This window comes from Mesocricetus auratus, unplaced genomic scaffold, assembly GCF_017639785.1.
Source record: "Mesocricetus auratus isolate SY011 unplaced genomic scaffold, BCM_Maur_2.0 Super-Scaffold_100018, whole genome shotgun sequence".
Classification (NCBI taxonomy): Eukaryota; Metazoa; Chordata; class Mammalia; order Rodentia; family Cricetidae; genus Mesocricetus; species Mesocricetus auratus.
In genome coordinates this window covers 37604976-37632498 of record NW_024429199.1, presented here as the reverse complement: position 1 = coordinate 37632498, position 27523 = coordinate 37604976, and the positions used below count along the sequence as shown (strand labels likewise).

The following is a 27523-nucleotide window of genomic DNA, read 5'->3' as shown; positions in this document are numbered from 1 at the left end:
ACAAAGCCACGTGGGCCGGTGCTGAATGCAAGGTAGCTGGCTGCTATGTAAAGTCACCACGTAGTAGCTGAAATAAGTGGGAGCCAATGAATTTAGAGAAATGCATGAAAACGGGGGGCTGGAGACAAAGGGCAGTGCTTGAGAGCACTGGCTGCCTTTCCAGAAGACTTGGGTTTGATTTCCAGCACCCCCACGGCAGCTCACAACCACAGCTCCAGCTCCAGAGGATCCAGCACCCTCTTCTGGCTTCCTCTGGCACTGCATACGCACGGTACACAGGCACACAGGCAGACATGCATAGAAGATTAAGTAAATAAGTAAGTCTTTAAAAAAGACGTTCTTCTTTTTTTGTCTTTGCTAGCAGAAGTGGGAACTTCTGTATTGTGTGTACGTGTTTGCAGCTGTGTATGCCTGTCTGAGGCCAATGTTGAATGTCTTCCTCAGTTGCTCACCACCTCATCTTCTGAGACAGGGTCTCTCACTGAACCTAGACTGACTGGCCAGACAGCTCTAGTGACCCACCCTTCCTGTCTCTGCCTTCCCAGCCCATGTCATGCTGTACCTGGCTTCTTACATAGGTTCTAGAGAACTCAACTCAGGTTCTCGTGTTTGTATGGCAAGTACTTTACAACTGAGCCATCCCCTCACCTCTGGGCATGGATGAGCACCTTTAGAGGTTTCTGCAACAAAGAGCAGCCCTATTCTTGCTGATTCCCAACCTCAATGGTTTTGAGGAGCACCTGCTCCTACACACATTGCAGATTCACTGGGCAATGCTTATGTTTCTTTCATAGGTTAAAGCGGATAGCTTCTTTCACATTTCAAGCTCCCTTCTTTTCCCTGAAAGTACCAACTCTATAGTAACATTACATGTGCACCAAGCCATGAGGCTCAATCATGCTATTCTACATGATCAACTACGAAGAGCAATAGTGACTTTGTGGTCTGTGAATATGAGACTTGAGTGGTTGTTGTCACAGATGTGTCTACCCTAAGGACAGTTAGAATTGGGAAGCCTGTTTCCACACCTGACTGTCAAGAAGGAAGAATAGAGCACGGAACATACCAATGGCAGGCCCTCCTTGCCTCTTCTCTTCCAAGATGGCTGCCAGGTCTTTGGGAATGGGCTTCTGTTGACTGGATGGTGGGTGCTCCAACTCTGGGCTTCTCACTTTCAAAAGCTGATTTGCCTTCTTAATCTTTTGACTATACTGCCTTGCCATCATGAACACCCTACTCTTGGTCTTATCTGTGACCTCCAAGCCAAGGTCAGGGTTTTCTGGGTCTGCCTGGGGCAGGCTGTAGTTGGCCAGGTCATAGGGATTGTCCACAGGAGGCACCTCACTGGCCAGAGAGAGTTGGTTAAGACTCATGAAGGAGCCTTCTGTAGAAGTCAAGTCATCTTCCCAGGAGCAGTTGGCCCTGTTAGTTCTGGCAACCCTACTTTTCCCAGGAGTGACAAAAGCCTGGCTCCCAGGAAGGGACAACATAGACGTGGCACGCCCTGTGCCTCTGCTCAGCTCTCTGCCACTCTCCACACATAGCCTCTCGGGCACGTCATCTTTGCTGACAGGAAACGCCGCGAGGAGACGGTCTCTCGCTTTGTCTTCGTTTTTCTTTATGTAGTTTTCCAGGTCGTTCCAGATTTCATCAACTTCTTCAGACAGTTTGTCTGACAGAGCCTTATCTGCAATGGGCAGGTTGCAGCGGGGAGAGTCATATAACAAACTCAAATAATCAGTGTCCGAGGGCCCCTGAGGGTAAGACCCATCATCCTCACTGAACTGGAGGCTGTCCTGGGAGACAAATGGCCTCAAGCTGTCACAGCAAGCAAAATCAGTTTCCAGACCGAGGAAGGTGCTCTTCTGGGGCTGCTTACGGGTGCTACATTTGAAGTCTATTGATGGTGGGTCTGGAAGCCCTATGGTGTCATAGATGTTTTCTTCCACTGCTTGGAGTTCATGTATGCTTTGGCTAGATGCCTCTTGACTACTGAGAGCTGCCTCTTTCTTTGGGTAGAGAGAGCCTGTGCTGTGGCTAGCCTGCCTCTTTGAGAAGGCTAACTCCGGGGTGCTCTTGGGGCGAACAGAGTCTCTGGGTGATTTGGAGAGAGAGTATTCAGCCTCACCCCGCTTAGCAACCATTAACTTTAAGTCCTCAAAACTTATGTTATCATAGACATGGTCTATATCATCAATTGTCAACTCTAAAGATGACCCAAAGGGCGTCATTCCTTCCTGTGCCCCTGGTTGAGGGCCATTCTGTAGTTCTCTCCTGGGACAGTACTGGGAGCCATCACTGTCCCTGGTTCTTACTTCAGGAGGGCATGTGTTGCTTTCACCAGCACTGCTGGCCCGTCGGACAATCCTGTGACCGGAGCTGGAGATCTCGGTGGGTTCAATCAGTCCCAAGTGCCAGCTGCAAGGGCGACTGGAAGTGTTCTCTTCACACAGCCTGGCGGAATTGAGATCCGAGGAGGAAAAGGATGGGACGAACATCTGGTAATCATCGTCATCGTCTTCATTCTCCTGCGGAGACCGGCGGTTGGGAAACAAGGACTGCCTGATGTGGTGATCCGTCCAGAGACTTCTGATGGCACTGCCCCCACGGAGCATACTGATTATGGCCGTGCTGGTCGACTGGCTGTTCCTCTGGGCAGGAGGTGTGGCGGAAGTCAACGGGGAAGAGCCTTCCTCTCTAGAAACCTGAAGGAGGCAGACACATAGCAACTGAATTATTGCACCATGGAGAAGATGTAGGACTGGGGAATTTCCCCTATGTAGCTAGACTGCCACATTGTTACAGAAGATGGCCACTAAACATTGTTGGTTTTCAGTTGAGTTGAAAAACATTTCAGATTTTTGAAAAGGAGGCAGAAAGGGCAGGGATATTTATTTGAAAAACTGGGCTATAGGCAATTTGCAGATATCTTATATAATTAGTTTTCATGGTCAGTCTATGTATGGATATATTGGTATTTCATGGAGGAAACCCAGGCTCTGAAATAGTAACTTTCTTTTCTGGTTAGTGGTAAGGCAAGAGCTCAAACCTAATTGACTCCAAAATCTTTGCTCCCAAACAGAACAGAAGTGAGCTGTGGAAGTGTGGAAGATGTCCGTTGCATAAACGAGTATGCATTGGGGCTTACGATTCAATACCTGTGTGTATGCAAGACTAGGGAGATTCCATTTCAATTTCTTACTCCTGAGAGTCTTTCGTAAATCTGGTCCCGTCAGGATCCCTTTCTGGTGACTTAATGACACACTTTAAGGCATCCTTAAACTGTGGACCTAACCTTAATTTATAGACTCCAGGTAAGGAGGCTTTGTTACAGGAGTTTAACCCACTGTTGAGATAATGGTAGTTTAACATTTGTTGTCAAACTATATTTAATTAATGCTTAGTTATGTGTTTGGAAGTAAAAACCCAGATGCCCATGACTTCTAATCAAAGAAAACAAGGGACCATTTTGTCACTTAGAGCCTTTCCTGATGAAGCTTGGACATGTAGAAAAATCCGATCTCCTGGGATGAGATGTGAAATGCCATCGTCTGAGAGTCACAGTGCACAAGGAGAGCGGACTGGCTCTGTGACAGGAGCTGGAGACAGGAGCGGGTAACCCCTGAGACTACTCCATACACAGGAGAGCGCGCTCCAAAGAGCTCAAATAGGTAAGGCTTGTTCAAATTAAGTAGGACCAGAGAAGGACATGTTCCCTACTGGAAATGTCAAATTAACAAGAACTGCTCGTCACTTGTCAGTCTAGTTACCAGAAAGGAAGAAAATAAAATTTCACCCTAACATTTTTCTATTAAAACTTTAAAACATATAAGAGTTAATCATTTAATCTTATTAATTTTCACATATTCATAATAAAATATTTATATATACTTTTACTGCCTTTATAAATCTTCTTAACAAAAATTTTAGCATCTTTTCCTTTTCCTTCATTCAGACTGTACTGATAACTATGCTTATAAACACAGGTACCCAGTAACTACTTATAATGAAGATGAAGTGAAACATTGTATCCAATATATTATTTAGAGGTCTGAGGAAGTTCTGAGATTAAGATATAAACAATTCAGGGTTAGAGCATAGAAGTATATAAGTCAGAAACCTCAGTTTCACCAGGGCCAAGGTGACCATTTTTTCCCCTCTGCTTTTCCACACTGTCCATTTTGGGTGTTTATTAATTTGATAACAGGATCATTTATGGTATATTTTCCTTTTGCCAAATATTGTATTAGGCGTCTTTTAAAAATTATGTCATCACATTAGGTCTTAATAATAATTTTTTAAAGTAGGAAGCTAGCTCTTCTAAGGTGAAACAGCTATCAAGAGATGTTTATAAATGGCAGAAATACATTTGAATCCAGCTTATGTATGAACAGACACAGGGTGAGGGGTTCAGGATATATATGCAGGAAGAAATACCCAATGCGATAGGCCAGTCTGTTTTCACACTTAGGATACATGCGGCACATGAGCGTTAGGAGACAGAAGTGTGCTACTGAGCGGCACACTGACAGTTTGTTTTCCTTGCATGACCTTTGTCCTTACGAAGCTTGGCAGTTCTGAAGTGGACTGAGATGGAAAAGCTTTAGCTTTAGCAGATACATAGGTACTGAGAGGGACTTGGTGCCAGGATTCTATCACAGCTGCAGTAAAGACCGAGGTACTTTCTTTGGTGACCAATTTAGGCAACGATTATAAAGTAAGTTTTGCAAGGGAAAATCAATAAAGTTATAAAATGTCAAATGAAAACAAATAATATCTGAAAAAAAAAACCACGAACATGTCCTAGAGCTACTGAAATCACCTCCCAAGTCGAAGCTGATTTTTAGACATCTGAAAGTAGGGTTTGTTTGTTTTGTTTTGTTTTTTGAAAGGGTCTCACTGTGTAGCCTTGATTAGCCTGGACCTAACTGAGATCCTCCTGCCTCTGCCTTCCAAGTGCTAGGGTTTTAAAATGAGGATAAAGTCTTTATCAACAAGGTAACTTCATCCCTCTGCTAAACTGTAGTGTAAATGGGATTTGGGGAAGAGATGATGAGAGCCACATCCTTGTGGATAAGGAGGGTATATCCTTAGATTTTCTGTGAGAAACCACAATAAACACTCTAGGAACTGTCAGTTAAGAGAACTCATCAGTAGCCATATTGGAAAAGTCACTCATCAGGCTATAACAGCTCCTCTTTCCAAGGAATAAATCTGGCACACACTTCCAGTAGGACAAAACAGTTTGCCTTTTCTTCAGTGGTGGATTTTAATCCAGGACCTCAGGGACGTCAAACTCTTCCAGTGAACATTTACCATCTCCTAATGGTTTGTTAGAGGAACACAAGCCCTACTTAGACACAACTTGACATAGCGAAGTTTCATTGTATCACACATAATACCTGTGGCGACAGTAGAAGGTTTATATTCTTAGTTGTAATTCTTTTCTCTTTTGTGGTGGGTTTCACTATGTTACCCAGGCTGATCCTAAACTCCTGGATTCATTCATTCTTCTTGGCTCAGTTTCCCTGAGTAGCAGGGACTTTGTGAGCTACTGTACCCATCTTAGGACAATAGTCTTCCAAAGGACACCTAACCATTGTGACTGACAGCCAGTGCTATGAGAAGGGAGGTGGGGGCTGGCTTTAACACGGAAGAGGTACGGGGCAGTGTGACATAGGCCACTTTAAGTGAAGGTTACTGTCTAAGGGTGGTCACAGCTTCAGAGGGAGAATTGGACAATAGCGGTGAGTAGCATTGCTGGAACTGCAAGAGATGAAATGGGGAAGGAATAAGTTGAAAAGGATTCATTCTCCCTTAAATCAAGGGCAATTAGCTAAAACTGCAAAGAGAGTAAGATGTCAAAATGCAAAGTAAATGGTGACACTTTAGACTGGCGAAGAGACCAATAAGGAGGACAGAGGTAAAAGGTGCCCACAGCAAACACTTCAGAAGAAATATGTCCATGCTTACCTTCTGGATGTCGTGTGCAGTTTCTGAAAAACAAAACAAAACCCGTTTTAAGTTTGATAATTTAAAATGTAATTCATATATAGGTAAGCATTCGTATTTTTCCATGGCTTGTACACATAATGCTAATAATTGAAGCTTGAGAGCTTCATGTCTTTTGGGTTCAGTTTTCAAAAATATCCCTCACTTATCTGTTCTACATCCTCTACCATAGCAAAGCCTCTCTACATTAAGAGCCAAAGCCATCTTTTGTGTCCCAGAGAGCAAATTGTTCCCGAAAACTTCCTAACAAAAAGATGAAAAAGAATGCCTGTGCTGTAGGCCATGGGCGTTTCCTGAAGACACTAGAATGCCTTTGGTGATTTTTAGACATTTGGGAGCTTTAAATGAAGATGAAATCTTTATCCACAAGATCTCCTTGGCCCTGTCATGGAGAGGGATTTATGCAGGTGTCTTATAGACACCCTAGTAACACACATTTCATCTTTATAAGTCTTCAGTTAGGTAAGCTTATAGAGTACTTCCCCAGATATTCCTCTCCCTGAGAGGTACAGTTCAGTCTGGTGTTCATTTTTCCTGGGTCCCACACCCACCATCTCCCACCTTACTGCAATGTAAAGTTGCTCTGTTGGTTTTTAAATAAAGGTGCAATACACAACAGTGTATTTTCTGCTAAATCTATAGGCAGGTATTAGTAGAGACCACTTCATTCTTTTCAACAGCAGAGCATTCCATCATAGGTATGAACAGACTATTTCCTACTGGAAAGACATTTTATATTGTGCTATTAAAATGACGCAAAAACCCAAGTCAAGTCTATTTCTTGTAAAGAACTAGTCACTTGCTGGCATCTTAAGAGTTCTAGAAGTATTCCTTCTTTTTGTTTTTAGGCAGGGTCTCATGTATGACAGGCTGACCTTGAACTTGCTATGGAGTTGGGAATGACCTTTAGATAGTGCATGGTGGTCTATCCAGAAACTGTGGTTGTTTCTGTAGTTAATATTCTACACCAGGGGGACCACAGGACTTGTACCAGATTCCTTGAGCACATGGAATGAGAGTTCACCTTTGAAAACACAGACCTCCACCACACCAAGGCCTAGCTCTCCTTGTGATGAATATAGAGTTCCAGTCGTACTTGTTGACACATTTACATGGGCCTGGAGGTCAAACTGTTGGGCCAAGGGCAAATGACCATTTTGAACTTAGATGGGAATTACCAAAATTTTCTCAGGAAAAGTTGTAAAAATTTACCCTCCCACCAAGAAGTTTTACAAGTGTCTTTTGGTCAAATTTGTAGCTTCCTTCCTTCCATTTCTCCCATTAAATGAATAGTTTTTCTAATTACTGATACAGGTGACTTTTTAAACTTTAAATCGTATTGGCACTTTGTTTCTTCTGGGAAGCTAGGAAATATATGTATGGACAGATATAGCGCATGTATTACATATGTTATTACATGTTTACGGGTCCTTTTCCTCTTGCTTTTGTTGATAACATTTCTTTCTATGATAGTTAATTTTATGTCCATCAGACATGTTGCAAATAACTTGCATCAAATGACTGTTTTGCAACAGGACACTTTTGCTTACAGAAACATTTAATCTTCCTGCAATCCACTTATCAACCCCCCCACCCCCAAATCTACACAATCACCTAACACGTAATTTTCTTCCATATGGCTTGACCAAGAATAAAAAAATGCAACTCTATTTTTGGACTCACCACTGGTCTTCAACACTTTGTGCGACCGCGAGGAAGGTTCTGAGGGGAGAGTAAAGCCAGCATTATTTGCAAATCAATACCTTCCCTCATAAATAAATTAGTAGCTTATCGACATTTTAAGAGCTTTAGAAACGGTCTTTTGTTTGTTTGTTTTGTTTTAGATGGGCTTTCCATGCATCTCTGGCTGGCCTCGGCTATGTAGCTGAGGATGAAGCTGAGGGTGACCTTGAACTCCTGATCTTCCTGCCTCCGTTTCCTGAGTGCAGAGATTACAGACACAAAGATCACAGGCAGGAGCCCCTTTATGTGGGCTTTGTGCATGTTAGGTAAACACTCTGTCAACTACACTGTCCCCAGCCCCGAGCTCTGGAAATGCTCTGTCCGACTGACTCAAATCCTCAGTGCTCAGAGATACTTAGGTGCAAACAATTCACTCTGCTGAAGTGGTAGGATAAACTCTTAAGGGTCAGGAGTCGTGGGACGGAGGGACAGATGTCACTTTGTCAACCCGCCAAGCAGCGGAACAACTTCTGCGGCTTCCCCTGCAGCCTACCAGCTGTCAGCTTGAGATTTTATATCCCAGGCTGTGCACCGGACCCAAGCTTTGGATCTGGCCACCTCTCGCTTCTCAATCTGAGCTCTCGGCTTCCTCTTGAACTTTCACCTGATTTGCTACCAGCTTACCATTGACTTTTCCCTCGCAAGCTCCTGACCACAATGCTATGGACTCGGTGCCTGCTTGGTTCTTCACGTGAAGCCAGCTTCTATTGAAGGCACACGTGCTTTGCTCGCCATAGTCACACTCGTGCATGGCCTGCTAAGCCCTCACGGTCAGGCTCCTATCTGCATCTCTCTGTCAACTGTACGCTGTCCTCTGTCCACCTCAGCGCCATCCCTCGTCCAGCCAGGCTGAGCCACTGGCAGCCTTGACTCGAACCCTAGGTCTAGTGGATGATCCCAGCTCCCTGACTCAGCCTCACATTCCATCAAGAGCATCAGTCTTCGACCCCATGGAGTCTCTCTCCTGCCTGGGATCTCTTCCTCTCTGTCTTTCCATTCTCTTTTTCCATCTGCATATGCCAAAGCTTTATCAAAGAGACTATTTATCTGTGCCTCTCTCTCTTTCTTCCTTCCTTTCTCTTTCTCGCTCTCTTTCTTCCTTTCTTTCTCTTTTCTTCCTTCCTTCCTTTCTTCCTTTCCTTCCTCTCTCTCTCTCTCCTCTCTCTCTCTCTCTCTCTCTCTCTCTCTCTCTCTCTCTCTCTCTCTCTCTCTCTCTCTCTCTCTCTCTCTCTCTCTCTCTCTCTCTCTCTCTCTCTCTCTCTCTCTCTCTCTCTCTGTCTTCCTCACAGAAGAGTCTTATAAACAGAAATCGTAAGTGCTATTTATCCTGGCATTCCTTGCCTATAGTAAAGGGGAAAGTGGACTTTGCAAAAATACTCCTTCATATAAAACCAAGATTTGAGAGCTAGGAGAGCAGTAAGCAAATGCATATCAGAATGTTAGGCTTGATACTCTTGTGTGTGTCATTCCAAGGTGTACTTTTTACTAGCAACAGCAAGCAGGGCGTAAGGGATCACATGCCAATGGTGAGATCTGTATAAGGCAAAAGCAGTTGGTTGATACATTTTATTTGTTTGTTTGTTTATTTGAGACGGGGGTCTCACTGTGGAGCTCTGTCTGGGCCAGAACTTACTATGTAGATCAGGCTGGCCTCCAACTCATTGTGATCTGCTTGCCTCTGCCTGGGGTGAAAGGTGTGTGCCATCATACCTGGCTGGTTGACATATTTTATATTTACTGGGAGTGGGTTAAGTAGAGAGAGGTATTTTAAAGAAAGGCTAGAGGGTTTTTTTTTTTTGCAGCCTTAGATATATTGAACCAACAACCAATCAGATAATGCCTGTCCATCAGTAAAGTACCTCCTGTTCCTCTCAGCATTATAGTTATACTTCAATGGCAACTTCCTGCTTACCAGATTTCCGCCTCAGCCGATATGGTGCAGAACCTTCTTTGGAGCCACACGGTGCCTTTGTCTGTCCCTCAGGGCTGTAGCAGAAGCCCGGATGGTCTGCAAAGAGAAGGGCATGGTGACATGTAGGGTGGCTGTAACTTTTAGGATTTTGCGTTACACCTGAAATACTAGTAATTCTCAAGCGGTAAAGTTTCTTGTGGATAGTTAGAAAGGACGTTTTTTTTTTTTTTTTTAAGATTTATTTATTTATTTATTACCTATACAGTGTTCTGCCTATGTACCAGGAGAGGGCACCAGATTGAATTGCAGATGGTTGTGAGCCACCATGTGGTTGCTGAGAATTGAACTCAGGACCTTTGGAAGAGCAGCCAGTGCTCTTAACCTCTGAGCCATCTCTCCAGCCCTAGGAATTTTTTTTTTAATGGATGAGTAAATGCATTGTAGTGTTGTTGTTTTGTTTTGTTTTTTAATTGTGGTGGAGAGGAAGAGTCCTCCAGGGAGGTAGACCTGACAGTTTTAGGACCTGCAGAAACTGTGTGACTAGACGTCGAGTACATCACAGGCAAACCAGGAGAATCAAAGCAGAAACAAGCCAGCATCTTGGGAAGGGATGATCATGCCTGCTCCAGCTGCTAAGATGGCGTGAACAGCTGCTAGTTTCTCGTAACTGACATTTTACAAGCTTTGAGATAAGAGTTCGATAGACACAAATGGAAAATAGCACCTTCTCAAAAAACAAAACAAAAACAAAACTTACGGATAGCATCCATTTCAAGTATTGCTTGCTTGGCCTGAAAGAGAAAAAAAATGTAGGTACAATTGAATTTTTTCCTCCAATTTCTTCTTTAAACTACCAAGTGTGACAGAGATCTTACCACATTGGAATAAATGGATTTTAAAAAACAAAACATTAAAAAACAACAACAACAACTCTCACTATTCTTTTAGACATTAACACATAGTTCAGGGGCCTCAAAGACTGTCCCCATGGGGATTAGCAGATGCTGTTCACTTGGCACAATACAGGGAAGACTTGATGGTCGGTTTTTACTGTCACCTGGACATAATTTAGCCTCACCTGGGAATAGAGTTTCAATGAAAGACTGTCTAACACAGTGGTCCTCAACCTTCCTAACACTGTGACCCTTTAATATAGTTCCTCATGGTGTGGTGACCCTAAACATAAAAGTAGTTTATTGCTGCATTGTAACTGTAAATTTGCTACTGTTATGAATCATAATGTACCTGTTTTTTCCAATGATCTTAGGTGAGCCCCAAAGGGATCATGTCCCACAGGTTGAGAACTGCTGGTCTAGATCAAGTTGGCCTCTGGGCAAATGGGGTGGGGTGGATTATCTTCCTGATTTTGCTAATTGGTATGAAAAGGCCAATTGGTATGGGTCACAACCCTGGGGCTGTATCCTAAGTAATCCAAGAGTAGGGGCTGTGAGCTCAGCTATAGGCCTGCAAGTATTAATTTCTCTCTGTTCTCGACTGTGGGTGTGACGTCCCTGTTACAAAGGAGTGTGACCTGAACTGTGAGCTGAAACAAACCGTGACCCTCAAGCTGCTTCTTTCGTCAGGGTATCACAGCAACAGAAATGAGGCGAAAACAAGACTGCGACACCCAAGTCCTTTTCATAGAGAGACCACCTTTCTACAGAGCCAGCACACATCACTTTGTAAACTTTAAATCAGCCCTAGATTACTTATAATATCCAACAGGTAAATGCCTTGTAGCTACTTTTATACCTGTATCGTTTAGGAGAATAACAAATGAAACCAAATAACAACTGCATGCATACTAAGTGTAGCTGCAATCCAGTCGCTCTCATGTCCCAGAGCAACCTGAGGGGGTGGCTCTAACCTCTCTGGATGAACTTTCTCAGCTGTAGGGTGGGTTAACAGGATGTACCTTTCTGAATGCCATTAGGATCAACCAACAGACGCAGGCACAGCCCTGTCTCTTCCCTCTTGGGGAATGGAGCCTGATACCTTGAGGCTCCTGCTCTCCACACACTTAGCATTTCTACCCAGAATACTCTGGGGTTTGCTGCTACTGTTCCCATATGTTGCTAATGCTCAGAGATTTAGATAAGTTGGACTGTCTTAACCCACCACTTTGCCAACTGATTGGGGGTGGGGTGACAATCAGTTGAGGTGATATTTCTTGCTTTCCAATGCTGTTTATATTTCCCCCAAGTGTAATATAATTTAATCTAAATACATTACGCTATAACAACTAAAATGATTTTGTTTCTAATTTGTTGCAATCTATGATATCATGCCAAACTATTTGGGCTGAGTGGTAATCACACACAATTAAAAAAAAAATAAGGATGGAGGCATAGACAGAAAAAAACATTAACTGTTACACAAGTTTTGAGAAAAATAGTTGCCTATTTCATACACTTGGATTTCTATTTTATATATGGAATTTGAGGCTACTAGCTAGAATTAATTTCAAACACAAATGATAGCTTAATCTCTGGAAAGTGGCTTTCTAGCTCCATGTTAGTATTAAAAATGAAAAAACACTTATTTCATCTTTATGCTCAATTAATTTGACTCAGTATATATAAATGGGGCATGCAACTAGTTCCAAGAAATCCCTTAATAAAGTTAAGACATAATCCCCTTAAATCTTGTACTTTTTTTTTTCAGGAAAGAATTCTTCCCATGCTGTCCACTAGGTGTCAGGAGAGGACCATCAGGGAGCTAGCGGTTTGGGTGGAGGTTGGCAGAAGTTAGTGAATCAACAGCTGTGTTGACATTAGACATGTCTTGTTGCTCAGTGTCCCATTATACATTTGTTTGACTTCATAGAAATAAATATATTTTGAAAGCTTTAAGAAAACAATTGAATAGTCTTGATGGAACATCTAAAAAAAAAACCCTCATTTAATAACCCTACTTAAAGAGGGCAAGGAATTCTTTTTGACGTTATAGTGGATAAATATATTAAATAGGTTCATTTTCATTTCCAGAAGGGGAAATATGGTTTAGAGGTGACTTTGAGCCAGATTTTGACTTGGGTTTGAATCTGAATTTGGCCATGCACTTGTTGTAAAACCTGGACAACTTACTTCCTGTTTCTGAACCTCTGTTTTCAGTTCTCTAATACGGGAAGAACATGCCCCATCTCTAAGGTATTTTACTGAGTGTGAAGTAAGAATACAGCACAATCATCACAATGTACATGTGTTCAATGAGTTGTAAATTAAAATGCATTTTAGATTCTAAGTGGACTAATAACTTGGGTGAAAGCAGTGGCTGTGCCGTGCCTGCATTAAGTATTTTAAGCATCAAGGGAAAACCACCAGGGGTAAACACACGGAACGGAAGGGAGAGGACAGGCATGCGAGCTGTCTCATTTGATAATTGACTATAATTGCCTTTCAGAATCTTATTAGGCAATTTGATTTTCCCAGGGTTCTTGTGAACAATAGGTGGGGCATATCCAAGACATGGTGCCATGTCTCAGAAGGGCATTGCCTCTGAGTAATCATGAGAGAAGGCCATTACTGTGAGTTCCCCTGTCTCTCACAAAGCTTGATGAAATGAAACCCACACTTCAGTCCAAGCACACACCTCTGCGGATTCATTTCCTGAACATAAAGCTGCTGCTGGCACAGCTCCTAGAGACCAGGCCAAAAATCTTTTCAGAACACGCAGGAGACAAGCTGAGCATACTGGGCACACCTGTGATCCCAGACCAAGATGGGGGATGGGGGATTCCAAGTTCAAGGCTGGCCTGGGCTACATAGGGAGAGCCTGTCTCAACCCACCCACCAACCAACCAACCAACAAACAACCAACCAACCAACCAACAATCAGCCAAAGGCAAATTTCTTCTTTCCCAGAACTCCTTTAGATTTTTCTCACCCAGTACCACTTTTTTAAAGCATCTTTTTTCTTCTTCCTTTTTTAAAACCTAAATTAGAAACAAGCTTGCTTCACATGTCAATCCCAGCTCCCTCTCCCTCCTCCCCCACCCCCCCCAATTTCCCCAACCCCCATCCAATTCTCACTCTACTCTCCAGGGGGGGGGGTGAGGCCCTTCATGGGGGACCTCCAAGTCTGTCATATCATCCAGGGCTGGGCCATTACCACTTTTACGATGACTCTGATCCCATTTTCTGTTCTATTTCTCTTCTCTTGGCCCCACCCATCATATACACCCCACCATCCTCAGAGATGGCTACTCACCCCTCCATTTTAGGTTTTTGCTACTTTATTTCTAATAACCCATTTCCTCTGCTCCACAACAGTAACATGGCATTAAGTCCACCCTAGAAACAGAACACACCAGAATTGCCCAGCCTTCCAAGTAGGCTATTATCTTCAACTACAGATTCCGTGTTACAGACCACTTCTTCACTCAGCCGGGAACCATAGTCACTACAGCTACGGGCTCATGAACATGTGCCCCTTATCTTGTTGTAGGAACCTTTCACTCCCTAACTGCCACCCCCGGAGGGGAACTCGTGAGTGCCACAGTTTCTCCTAGCAGTTTCCATGTGGCTAAGCAATTTGTCATGACCTGACACCATCACAGCGATTCACGTGGCAGCCTCGGGTGGGTTGCTGGTGGGAGCTGAGTCACCTTGAGTAACCAGACCGTCTCGTGAGCGAGGAGTCTGACCCTCTCCACTTTCTCGCACCTACCCTGTCTGCTCTCCACCCCAGGGGATGACTTCATGCCCACACCAGCATACCCAGGCCTTCATGTTTTCCTAACTCCCCTCTGTTCCCCTGCCACGCCTCTTCATTCTAGCGCAGGGAACATGTTTTCAGCTCTTTCCAAGGCTACCTGCGGGTACCACCTCTGTGCTTACGGCTCTCCCCATCAAGGGCCCTTCCTCATCCTTGCTGCCTCTGGCCTCCTGCTCCTAGTCTTCCCGGACAGCTCACTAACCCACGCCTTGTTCGCCACCCAGGTAGCAAGCCTTGTTTTGACTGAGCTGCCCTCCAAACTACACCTTTTTGAACTTTGTGGGAAAATTAAAAAGTCTCCATCCAGCCTTTTTCTCATTTCTTTTCAACCCGCTGTAAACACTCTCTGGTCCATATTCTGTTTGTTTAGACTCCTCAACGAGGCTTCATCGGGTGCCCTCCTCCAGTCCTCTCTCCTTTCTCTCTCTCTCTCTCTCTCTCTCTCTCTCTCTCTCTCTCTCTCTCTCTCTCTCTCTCTCTCTCTCTCTCTCTCTCTGGCTGTCTTCCAAGTACCCCTCCCCTAGCACATGACTTGCTGGGATTCCCAGGAGTCCCTCTTTCCCTTAGACATTCTTATGGCCCATCCTGCCAAACTATAGGGCTTCAATCACTGCTCCTCTTAATCCTGGGCTGCCCAAACCTGAATTTCCACCTCCATTCACCCTGCCAGATGCTCCTCTGCTCCCGTCTAACCGGTTGGGCATCCTCTGTGAGCCGGTCTGGTTAACTCCCGACCCCAAGTCCTTCCTGCAACCTCTGACTCAAGCGCAGTCTCACAGGGTGACATCTGTTCCCTTTGCCTGGGCGGCCTGTCTTGCGTCTGCTCCCCGTGTTGGGTTCCACGGGCCGCTTGGCCCCCTTCCACTTCCCCGCCCTCACCTCTGCCCTAACTCCCGGCCCTCCGGTCCCAACGGCAGCTGTGTTTGGTGAGCAGGGTGTCACTCCAATTTGTGTTTGCTTTGTTGTCTCAGGCTGGGTCCCCTCCCCCTCCCCAACTTCCTAAGAACATTCCTCATCCTCCAGGAAGGCAGGAGGTATTTTCCTTCCTCCCCCGCCGGCTAGAGCTGAACACTTAGTCCCTCTGCCTCAGGACACCTGGCTTTCAGCACAATTGTTTCTTCACGTCCAGTCCAGCACACAGGTCTGGGTTAGGCGGACAGCTTGCTCTCTCTCCTAGTAAATTCCTTTCCCGCCAAACTGGGCTTGGTTTCCTGCTGTTTCCACAGGACCTAACACAGCCTCCTGAGGCTCCCAGGCCTCCTCAGAGGGGTTTTGGTATTTTCTGTTAGTTCTCTACAAGTTTTTTTTTTATAGTGTTTTGCTTATCACCCCCATCCCCTTTATCCTGAAGGGGTTAAAAAAAAAAAAACAAAAAAACAAAAAACAAAAAAAAGAGTAATTAGCAACATTGCCTCCATAACCTAAGACATGTAAAACTGTACTGGATACCATTGACATATATAGATATTCAACATTCAACCTCTGAAATGCCTTTGTGGACAGGGTTTTGCTTGGTCATCCTCCTGCCTCAGACTCCCGATTGCTGGAATTACGGGCTCTATTTTGAAGCTTGGCCTTGCTTCCAGTCAGACTCCTTGCAAGGGCCTGGGCCCTTTCAGCCAGCATTGCCGTGTGCTGACTGGACTCTCTCTCTTACCTTAGCTGGGATCTTTGCTGCATGGTTCTCCAGAATTAGTCTCTTCAGGTGCAGCACCCAGAGGCGTTTGTCTTGCTGGGATTTGGCCTACAGGAGAGGATTTAAATATGGAGACATGAGATGGTGGCTGGGCTCTGTGCACCTCTTCCATGCGGGGCCTAGGGAAGGCCGCCTGTTACCTGAACTGTGTGCTGTAGCTTGGGGTTCTTGTAATGGAAGACACTGAAGCTGAGAGGCTCCTTCGGTATAACCTCCACAAGCATGAGGTTGCCACACTGCGGCAGAGAGACAGTGGGTGAGGCGCAATGGGACATGACAAGCCATCCCCCCCCCCACCCCGGGCGTTTCATGCCACCCCACGAGGACCCACCAGGATGTGAGCTTTGTAGGTAAACGTGTCGTCTCTCTTCTTTGTGATGAGAAGCAGCTTGTCCAGCAGGAATAGTGTCCTCTCATTCTTGGCCCTCTGGATGCGGAAGGTTCCCTCAAGCACCAGCTCCCCATAGCTGGTGAGGTCTGGTCCCTTCCAGTTAGTTAGCAAGCTCTGGATCTCCTGAGAAATGGGAAATCCCCCCAAGTTAAACACCCAGCAAACCGCAAGGCATCTCAGACTCAGTGGCCCGTCACTGAACCTCAAGGACAGCGACTGACGTAAGTCAATATTTATGGGGCAGGGCCATAGTCAAGGGTTACCCAAAATGAATCAAATTGCTAGTTGCTGGGTTGCCAATACCGGGCAAACCGTCGTTCCTTAATGACCCAGGGTTATGGCCGGCGCCGTCAGCACCTATACCTTTCAAACATGTCACAGGGTGGTCAGCAGTGGTGGTGTCGTACATGACACCCTCCTCTAACCTTCCTCATTTCTTCTCTGTGAATTAAAACCTCCAGTGTTCAACTTGGGAATGTTCTAGAAAGTGAGGCCATACGCTACACCATTAACACAAAACTAAAGCTTGGATAAAACCAACTAGAAGTTCATTTACCTAGAAGGGGGAAATGGACATGCCTTGGCCACTGTGTTTTAGTGCTTCAGTGGAACTTAGAAAATATGAGTGATACGATTGACATTTCTTTAGGATTCATTGCACATTAAAACTTTAAGGAAGCTGATTTCATTACTTTGAAAACTGTAAAGATTCCCAGGTACTGCTGAATTAAGAAAAGTCACAAGTGGTGACGATCTTCACTGGGAAGCCAGATGTGCTGCTCAGTAGCAGAGCATTTGAGTAGTCTGTGCAAGGTTCATCTCACTCCCAAACATCCAACCAAATAAACAAAATGACTGTCATTGGCTACAAGCAGAAATGGTAGAAATGGAGTAAAGTTTGAGCCAGCGTCCGATTTAGTGGAATCTTTGGAATGACACAGTATGAAAAATTAGCCATTTAGTCACTTTGACTCTGTAAACGATGTCTGATATTTTGTTTGTAAAAAAAAAAAACCCACTTGAATGATTAAACTTTTTGTTACTGTTGGAAAAAATAAACATAGTCTGGGAGGATAGGACATTGTCATCCTCATCCTCTGACTTTTTTGTTTTTTCGAGACAGGGTATCTCTGTATTGTTTTGGAGGCTGTCCTGGAACTCAGAGATCTACCTGCCTTTGCCTCCTGAGTGCTGGGATTAAAGGCATGTGCCACCAATGCCCGGCATCCTCTCCTCTGACATTTGATAGTGACATCACACCAAGCCCTGGTGGCCTACAGGTGAATCTAGCCTTGTTTTTTGTTTTTTGTTTTTTGTTTTTTTCTGACTTCCGAGGAGAAGAACACTTACTCTGTTGCCTTGAGATAGCTTTTGGGTTCACTCCGCATCCTTCCATTTCCCTGGTAGGGTCCCAAGTTTAGAACTAGCAGCTGAGACAATTTTTTTTTTAGGTTTATTTTTATTCTCTATGTATAAGTGTTTTGCCTGCATCTATGTCTGCATGTACATCACGTGAGCCTGGTGCTCATGGAGTCATAAGATGGTGTCAGATCCCCCGGAACTGGAATTATGGACAGTTGCTAGCCTCCATTTGTGTGGGTGCTGGGAATTGAACCTGGATCCCTGCAAGAGCAGCAAACGCTCTTAGCCACTGAGCCCTCTCCCCAGCTCCTTGTGAGTAAGTGGCTTATTTTCTTAGGAGGGTAGAAGAGGTTCCTGAGATTTTAGGGCTCATAATACTGGTGCTGGATGGACCTTGTCAAACCTGTCACCTGGCCCGTTTTAAAGTTGAAGAGACTCAAATAATGGGCTTGGTCTCCGTGTCTTAAATGAGATGCCAAGGAGCTGCTCCAGTCCCCAGTCTGCCCACTGAGTCACCTGGCCCGTGGCCACCCTAACACCGTATGTCATGGTTTTACATAAACGAGTGAGAGAGGAGCAGGGGCTCTAAACGCCCTTGGATGGTTCTATGGAAACTTGCTTTCAGCAAGACTTGTAACTGACTTGTAATGATAACAGACACAGCCTTGGGAGGCTCATATTTAATCAGTCATCAAAGGAGCGGTAAGAAAATTATTAGTTTAAAGCGATAACTTTTGTCTCATGTAGCTTGTCTAGTCAATGGTCAGTGTAATCCATGCCCTAAGCTGCCTCCTGGGGGAGCTAAGGTGAGGACTGTAAATGAGGGCACCACTTATGCAGCCGGTTGTCAGAGCACTTCCTGGGATCTGTCACCTGTCTCACCTGCAAGCGGACGGCGTGCTCGTGCTTCCGTTTCATGTCATTGATGTGCCAGGCCACGCGCTGCATCGTGTCTATAGCGTCAAGCACAACATCGTAGCCTTCTGTGTCCTTGTCAAGATGATTCTCTATTTCCTTAAAAAAAAAAGAAATCTGTATTAGACTTTTTTCCATGTAGTCAATGAAGTAAATGGCTTCTCTAGATTCAGTTTCATTCATATATATATGAAAAATATATATCACATATGTATATACACATATGAACATATGTATGTATATATACACATATAATTCATTTGTGTATTAGCATCATTCCTTTGTTTTTTTTGTTTTTGTTTTTGTTTTTGTTTTTGTTTTCGAGACAGGGTTTCTCTGTGTTGCTTTGGAACTCGCTTGGTAGACCAGGCTGATCTCAACCTCACAGAGATCCACCTGCCTCTGCCTCCTGAGTGCTGGAACTAAAGGTGTGTGTCACCATCGCCCGGCTTAGCATCGCTCCTTAAGTAAGAGATAATTTTACCATAAATACCTACCACAAAAAACCCCACCAAATGGGCAGGAATAATGAATATTACAATATATAGGGTACAATCTAAAGGGTACAAACCCTGCAGCAAGCCACACAGAGATACTGTAGTTGCAGTGGTGTCCAGAATAAGAGAGCATATAGTAATATAGCTCTCAATCTCAAAGGCAAAATCTTAAAAAAATATATATGAAATTATATATTAAAATATGTTTTGTATATTATATAAAAATATATAATGGGCACCCCATGTAAAACTCAGTTTCAGAGCATATGTTCAGTGTGTACAGGTCCTAGGTCATTCGGCACCAGAGAGAGAGAGAGAGAGAGAGAAAGAGAGAGAGAGAGAGAGAGAGAGAGAGCTTTTAGCAAGGAGGTTTTCATGTAGTCACATTTAAAGCCCAAATGGCCGTCATTCAGAGTGTTGACAGGCTCACAGCGTTCAAGGTTCGAGAGCTGATTCTCTGACGGTCAGGGCAGTTTGCATTACCATTGATCTTACCATAGAGTTTCACCATCCCAAGGAGGAGAGAGGCACCACAACCCATTATAATTCTCTATCACTCCTAAGTCTCTTGGAGCCCTGAAGAGTCCAAACAGAGAGACGGCCAGTCTTTTGCTCCCTTATCATCTCCAGTGTGCCTAACAGGTAGATAGTATCAGAAAATGTTTTTTCTCCTGTTTTTCGTTCTGAGGACCAAACTTAGGGCCAGACAAGTGTTTTACCACTGAGCTACATCTCCAGCCTCATCAAATGCTTATTAATTGGAAACAACATCATCCTAAAAACGGTAATCTTACATAAATACAGCGAGCTTTCATAAATACGGCTTTCACATCCATGGGTTTAGCTGGTGGTAAACTGAGAAAAGGTTTATCTACCCAAGGATAGCTGTATCTATAGTTAGTACACTGCAGATCTATTCCCTAAACATAATACTTACACATTCAGTGCTTACATTATGTTAGATATTGTAAGTATCTAAAATCTAGTATATGGGGGAATTTATGTGAGCAATTTGCAAATGATTCTGAGTTTGTTATTTTTAAAACCAGAACATACAGAGTAGTATATTTCATTGTAGCGTTCTATGCTATTTTGCATAAGGGATTTGGCATCTATAGGATTTGGTGTTTAGAGGGACTTGGAATCAATCCTCTGGAGATACCAAAGGGTGCAGGATCTACAGTAGTAAGCAGTTGGTCACTAGATGCTTTGTGACATCTGTTACCCATCATCTTAATTCCATTACTTTATAGTAACACTGTTAAAAATTAAATATTCAAGGTTTTTTTTCATCTAGCTTGACTGTGGGGAAGAATCTGTGTTTTCTTTCCAAATTCCCAGGCTCATCTGTTAAAACACCTTAGGAAAATGTTCTGTAAAACCAAGGTCAAGATGAATCCCTTCTTTTAGTTAAAGAGTCAACTCTGTCTATCAATAAATGGACAGAGAAGTTCAGGGGATGTTCTTATAAGGATGCAAATGTGTGGTTCCACTTCTAATTGATGTGAGCTCTGGGGGATATTCTAAGTTACATGTGTAAAAGCAAAAACAGCTCAAAGGCAACAAGAAGATAATTTGGGATTAATTCAGTTACCATTCTTACTTTATTCCTTCATACATAGTTATTTATAAATATCAGTTAAGCTTTTGTAAGGATCTTGATTACTCAGGGGAGCTGAGATCTTGGCTTTCTCTTGATTTATGGCCACCTGATTCTCTAGCAGACTAACGTCTTCTATGTCATATTAACAGAGTGTAGCAGAGATGCATTCTGGGGAAGGTGTCATTTGTTTTTTCAAGAATTGTCTAGACCCTGATTTAGCAAACTAAATCTAGAAGGTCATTAGGATTAACTTAAAAATTAAGGATCTATTTCCAGTGTGTTTTCATAAAATGACAGAGAACTATTTAAGCAAGCAGACGAAGACGGTTTTGGTAAAATTTTACACATGTGAATTCAGCAAACCAGAAATGATTGCCCCAGTTAGACACCGAGAATCATTTCAAAACAGACACCACACATGGTCAACAGTCACGCCACCCTGAACATGCCTGATCTTGTCTGATCTTGGAAGCGAGACAGGGTTGGGCTTGGTTAGTAGTTGGGTGGGAGAGATACTAGGCACGCTGATAAAACAGAGCTCTGGATTAGAATTCCTTTACTTAAAATTTTTATTTGTTTGTTTGTTGATTGATGGTTGGTTGAAGGAGAGTCTTATGGAGCACAGGCAGGGCCCAAACCCTTTGTCTACCCGGGGATGACACCAAGGTCTCCATCTTCCTGCCTCTACCTCTAAGATCCCTCTAGGAAAAGATTCTTAATCTAGTGCGTAGAATAGCAAACAGTATCTCATTTTAATCAAATGGCTATTGGCCACAGCGAATGTGGCATCTTATAGGATCTGGAGGCAGACTGGCTCTCCTCAGGGCTCTGTTCCTCAAGCCCACTTTTCTGGTCTCCTCCCACTGCAAAGCTAAGTGGATGCTACTTGTAGAATGTACATGGTCTTCAACAGAACTTTCTCCATCTTTCCAAACTTCATTAGAGGATATGAGAGGTGAATCTGACATCTACAGCCATCTTATTGCTAAAGCCTTCTTGACTATTACACAAGCAGTGGAACCCACTAGAGAAGGCTGACAGCCGGAAGTGAGGCTAAGCTCCATTCACAGATCCTTCATGGCCCTGCTCATCTGCCCTCCCCCTTTTGAGCACTTTCCCTTTTCTTTCATACGAGGGTCAATCTATGACAAGCAGTTTTCCCTTCCAGCTGCCTACTGAATTGGGTCTCATGGAAATGAAGCAAAACAGGAAAAGGAATCTGCTTTTCATTTAGAGGCTCGCTCTCTGCCTGAAACTGACCCTGTCCAGCACCAGGCATTCCTCAGCTCCGTCACTATCCAAGTTCAAATTACTCTTTCGGCTTGGCTGTTGTGGATGGGCCTTTAGCCCTAGCATAAAAGTATCTCTAATTCCTCAAAGCAGTTGTAAAGCGTGAGATTAGAGAATGTTTCCATATGAATGCAACATTTTCTGGCATTGGCCCTCCTCCCCCGCCCCAATTTAATATATACACCCCAAGCCTCCATCCCTTGGCAAGAGTTCTAGCACAGACTGAGACTTACATGGAGAAGGAGATGATATTTGAGAATCCGCTGAACTGGTTTTAAGAGATAGGACCCTAGGGGCAGTGAGTGTTTCAGAGTTTCCTGGCGCTCCCGGAAGAACTTGGCTAGTATCTTGCTCCTCATGCACTCGGTTAGCACGGCCACAGACCTGCAAGAGAACACATGCTTTTCATCATGACGATGCTGTGTTTTACATGGGTGTTAGAGGTTTAAACGCTGGTCAGTCTTGGTGGAAATAGCCTACAATGGGCAGGGTAGCCACAGAGCTAGCTCTTGGCTAGAATGCCTTGGGGCAAGTCAGAAAAAGTGTCCCTTTGGATGGGTTGGATTAGAAAAGGGAACTGAATTCAGCGGCAGAGAACCATGGGCTTGGGCTTCGAGGACACACAGCCCCACACCAGGACACTGTAGCTTGACAAGAGACACATACATTGGATTTTAGCCTTTACACGTGCCCTATCCAGATGTCTTTGTACAGTGCTCATGGTGCGCATCTGGATTCAGTTGCCACAGGCCAGGTTACAAGGCACAGCATCCCTGGTTTAACACAAAACAATTCCTCTTTTTTTTTTTTAATCACAGACTTGGTCTCCTATCAGAGCATTTGTCACCCACCTCAGATGACTTGTGAAATGGGCCTACATTACCACTTTCCAAGAGTTGGCTTTTGTCAGGGAGACCCTTGAGTGGCTGCCCCCTCGACTGTCAATCTTCTCCTCAATAGTCCCACTGCAGGTTACCAGAAAAGGGGGTAGAGTCCCTTCTGTAGTTCTCAAAGTCATGTAGCCCCAAGGCCTCTCAAAGCAACAGTTTAAAGGTGATTATCCCTTCCACACCAAGTTAGTTAATAGGGTCGGATATCACACGTGTGCAAATCAAAATCCTGATGCTGTATAACTTGGATGCAGGCAGGAATCACTTTATTCTTTTCTTCCCCAAGCCTCTGCCATGTTTTTTTTTTCTGGGTTCATTGAGACAACCAGATGGAGCCAAACAACAAAACAAGACTCCTTGGAAAGTCTTGTAATTAAGCTGTTAGAATCCCTTTGTGCTATCTGCTTTAGAAAATACCAGTTTAAAGGGATTTATTTCTCCCTCGAGTCCTGAGTTTTAAACTCTTCATTGTGTGACCTGGGCATTTCTGTGAAGTGTTTTGGAGCAGCTGCTCAGTAGCCTGGTGGCTGACTGATGGCCCCATTTCTTGCTCAAGATCAGAATCTGTTACAAGTCAGTGCATATGACACTCTAGGTTCCCAGAAAGCTCGGGAATAGGGCAGGCATCCGAGAACAATGGCATGACCTCCTTTGTGCCTGTCCCTCAGAGAACGAGGGAGGGACCTCTTCACAGTGAAGTCACCGGGGTGTGACAGGCATGAAGGAAGAAGTCACTTGCCACTGTGTGCTCATCACATTTACAACCACCAGCCTGGGTCTGAAGAGGGGGAGAAAAATCTTGGTACTCTTGGTTTGCTAAGACAAGGACAAGGGCATCTCAAGTCTCAGAGCAGACTGCCTACAGACAGGCACAGAAATATTTCTTTGTAGCTATGAAAGCCACACATTGGGCCAGAACTGGACAGGCCCTCTTTATTGAGAACATCCCTCAGTTAACACAGGTTTCTTTAAAGGCAGACTCAAGATGAAAATACACCATCTCCAGGACACTGTCCTTAACTATCACCACTGGGGCCATTTCTTGTTACTTTATGTGTCTTTAGCTTCCACTGCGTGTTACTGAGCCCATTGATTTCCATCTAGGTATTATTCAATCTGTTCTATTATACTATTTTGTTGGTGTATGCTATCGGGGTCTGCCCCACCAAAGCATATAAGCTGCTTGAAGGCAGGAATGTTGGGTCCTAGTTCCTGCAGATCGACACTAAGCATAGAACAGTGCAGCATGAATGACAGGCTCTTAAAAATCCTTCTTGTACACAAGCTCACTTTGCCGGGATCCCAGGGCAGTCCGTGATGGCAAGTCATCATGCTTTATCAGTAAGTCAGGAAAAACTTCTGAAGTTTTGACTTGGAAAAAGTGTCTCTAATGAGGTTATGTCTTTGGATGGTTATGTCCTTAGTAAAATGCACACAGACAGACCCTCCCAGGCCAGCCACTCTGACCACCAGACCCAGCTGATCTGTCAGTTTGAACAGCTTTTCTTTTATTGTGAAGAGCTTCTGTGGAGAGGCTGTGGGCCGACTCTATGGTTCCCCTGCTGCATGGCGTTTTGGCTTATGGACCCTGCGATTTGGTTGATGCAGCCTCTAGTTTGCACTGTATCAGTAAAAGCATGCTTCAGTGTAACCCTGCAAACTACGGTGTGTCTATAGAAAAGGATACGGCAGACGCTTGAACATGCACGCAGGGTGTTTGCCTTAAAGAGAAACCTGGGAAAGGCACGGCTTCTCCACCCAAATGAACAACTATGCTGTCACACCACATCTTGAACACTGTTTACAGGAGAATAAAACTTTACCAAGGGAACTAGTTGTTAATACTAATTCCGAACTTCAGGCTTCTTAGCACACACTAGCCTTTTAGCAACTCCTGGGTTGCAGGTTAGGGGTGTTTGTCCTGCCTTCCCTTGGCAGCTGCAAGGATTCTACTATATATTGTATCCCTGTGGACCACCTCTGCCGAGATTGACCAAGGGTGTGTAAGTCACCCCAGTCCCCATTCCAGCTGGGCTGCAAGAGCCTGCTGACCATTGCTTCACAGAAGGCTCCAGAATGTTATGAAAATATCATGATGGGTGGTCTGAGGCTGGAGCAGTTCGGTTGACATCCGCACTGGGCTGTTCATCAGCTACAGGACCCTGCGGAGTCAATTTGCCATGGGTCCCTCAGCAGGGTCATCCATAAAATGGGAAGAAGGAAGGGGTGGTGATGGATTTGCATTTGATGAGACTCTACTGGGTTTCTGGCACTGGGGTGGATGTCCTGCATTCCTTTAATCCCCTAGAATCTCTGAATCACTCACTGTGCATGTTTACTTTAGCATTTGTTTTTATAACTTTCAACACTGCTCAGGAGTCAAATGCCTAATAAATGTCTTGTGAAGAGTAAAGGAATGCCTAGAGTTGTAGCCTTGGCTTTTGGCTCTTACTTTGTGATAAGTATATTGTCCAGGCTGCTCCTTGAATGCCCTCCCGCCACCAGTCTTAGATACAAGCAAAACTGAGCCAACAGCGCTGGGAGGCTGGAGGACCCCTTCCTCAGGCTGAGTGCTCATGACCTGTCTTTTCTGAACTTTACATAAAACTTGGAAAACTCATAAAGCCTACCAAGCAAAACCAGAACACATTCTCTCCCCAGCTGTGCTACACAAATGATCTTCAAAACGTGGCACACATAAAAAAAAGCTAACAGAAAAGTAGATAGCCCTATGCAACAACGCAGATTTGTCAGTTTTCCTTTGGAGCTATGCAGTGATGTTCCTGGTCTTACTCAATGCCTTTCATGAATTTTCCCCTTCTCCAGGTCCACGGATTCTCCCAGTCCAAAAGGCATCAAACAATATCTGAGATCCTCATAGTCCGTTCTCAGCATTCCTGCATTTCCCATGGTCTTCAGCACAGTGCCAGGCACACACGCTGCATCTAATGACTCGAAACAACATGAAAGGGAGAAGAATTCTACCCCTTTCCAAGCCATACCTTGGGTAGTTGGTGCAGTACTGGGTATAAATGTGGAACTCTTCACTCTGTGAGGAAACAAGAGAGACTTGCATAAGCCCCAGAGCACAGACAACAACATCCATTCCAAAACAACACAAGAAATAGAAACCAAGCTTTTACTGTTCCAATCACATTGCTCCACGCCTTGAGCCCATGTGGCCATCCTCTATGCCCACAGCTCTTTACCCAGAATCCCCATAACTTGAACTCAAGTCCAGTAAACACTCTGAATACCTGCTGTGTCCCAATGAATCTGAAGACAAACAGGAAGAGATGATAATAAAGGTTTTTGCCCAAGGCACTTACTGAAATATAAGTAGGTTAAATTTAACACAAAGCAGTAAGAATAAATACGTCGGAGTATGTGTGTGGGAGATCAGGAAACTGGGTCATGCGCTCAAGTCCTGCGTGCGTAGCTCTCTCTACCTGGGGTCATTGCTGCTTTTCTCACTGCATAGCCCCTGGGTCTGCCTTGAGAATGAGTTCAGGCTGAATTTCTTCCAAGCAGCTTTCCTTGAGCTTTTGGGTTGAGCCAGCTGCTTCTAATTGTGAACATCCACCAGGCACAGCGTTCATCTGTCTGGGAGCACTGACCAAATGATACTTACGTTTTCTGTTTATCTGTGTGGCTTGCCATAGTCAGGGCTGGGCCCACATTTGTCCTCCTGACAGATAATACCCACTGACCCCTCTCTCCTACTGAACATCACTTGAGAGCAGAGCCCAAGGCTACCCACCTGCGTGTACCTAGCCCAGCAGCCATGTCCCAAAAGTAATGAAGGTTTGACTAGCAATTGGACCCCTGTCTCACCCTACCTAAAATTTCCACTTCCAAGGCTCTCCTAGTCTCTTCAACTGTGAATTCATATTACAGGAAATAATACATTGATACTGTGTGATTTGGACAGTTCTTTAAAAAGGTAGGGTCACAACTCCATGGAAATATAAAGCAAGTATTGTTTCTTATTTCACCTATTAATGAGGAAATTGGTCAGACATTACAAAGTGGATCAAAAGAGAAAGAGAGAGCATGCTTAGGTCAATGAAGACTGACATGAATTTTTACAAAGATATCTGAAACTGGCTTCTTCCTTCTGGACTACGGTGAGGAAAGAAGGCAATTGTCAAGTCAGTCATGACATTGCTGGGCGGGGCCAGGAGGGCTGTTAGCTTGAGGTCAGCTTGAGGTCCAAGAAAGGATGGAGGGAGTCAGGGAGGGAGGGGGAAGGGAGGGGAGAAGAGGTGAAGGAGGAGGGAAGGAAGGAGAGGAAGAAGAGGAAAGGAGGAAGAAAAGGAGGAGGATCGGAAAGGAGGAAGGGAGAAGGGGACCCATCACCCCAGTTCCCATGCATCCTGGTGGGCAAGCACCATTGCACTGCTCTCTGTTATATGAAATTGGCAAAGCTGAAAAACATGTCCTACATCCTCGGGAAAAGGAGCACAGACCCCACTGAAGAATAAACCAGAAAACTG

General features: G+C 44.4%; 1 protein-coding gene across 5 annotated transcripts in view; it reads right to left on the bottom strand.

Annotated features, from left to right (window-relative positions):
- Plekhg1 (pleckstrin homology and RhoGEF domain containing G1) overlaps positions 1-27523 on the bottom strand; it is a 195003-nt gene that overhangs the window by 9220 nt on the left and 158260 nt on the right. For all 5 annotated transcript variants that reach the window (XM_040728108.1, XM_040728107.1, XM_040728106.1 and 2 more), the window contains 11 exons: positions 26030-26076; positions 22371-22521; positions 18715-18846; positions 16411-16593; positions 16220-16315; positions 16041-16127; positions 10425-10458; positions 9668-9763; positions 7696-7734; positions 5974-5996; positions 1067-2705 (listed from right to left, as the gene is read on the bottom strand). In XM_040728108.1, the coding sequence (XP_040584042.1) occupies positions 1067-2705; positions 5974-5996; positions 7696-7734; positions 9668-9763; positions 10425-10458; positions 16041-16127; positions 16220-16315; positions 16411-16593; positions 18715-18846; positions 22371-22521; positions 26030-26076 (2527 nt within the window). The remainder of the gene's footprint in view (positions 1-1066; positions 2706-5973; positions 5997-7695; positions 7735-9667; positions 9764-10424; positions 10459-16040; positions 16128-16219; positions 16316-16410; positions 16594-18714; positions 18847-22370; positions 22522-26029; positions 26077-27523) is intronic.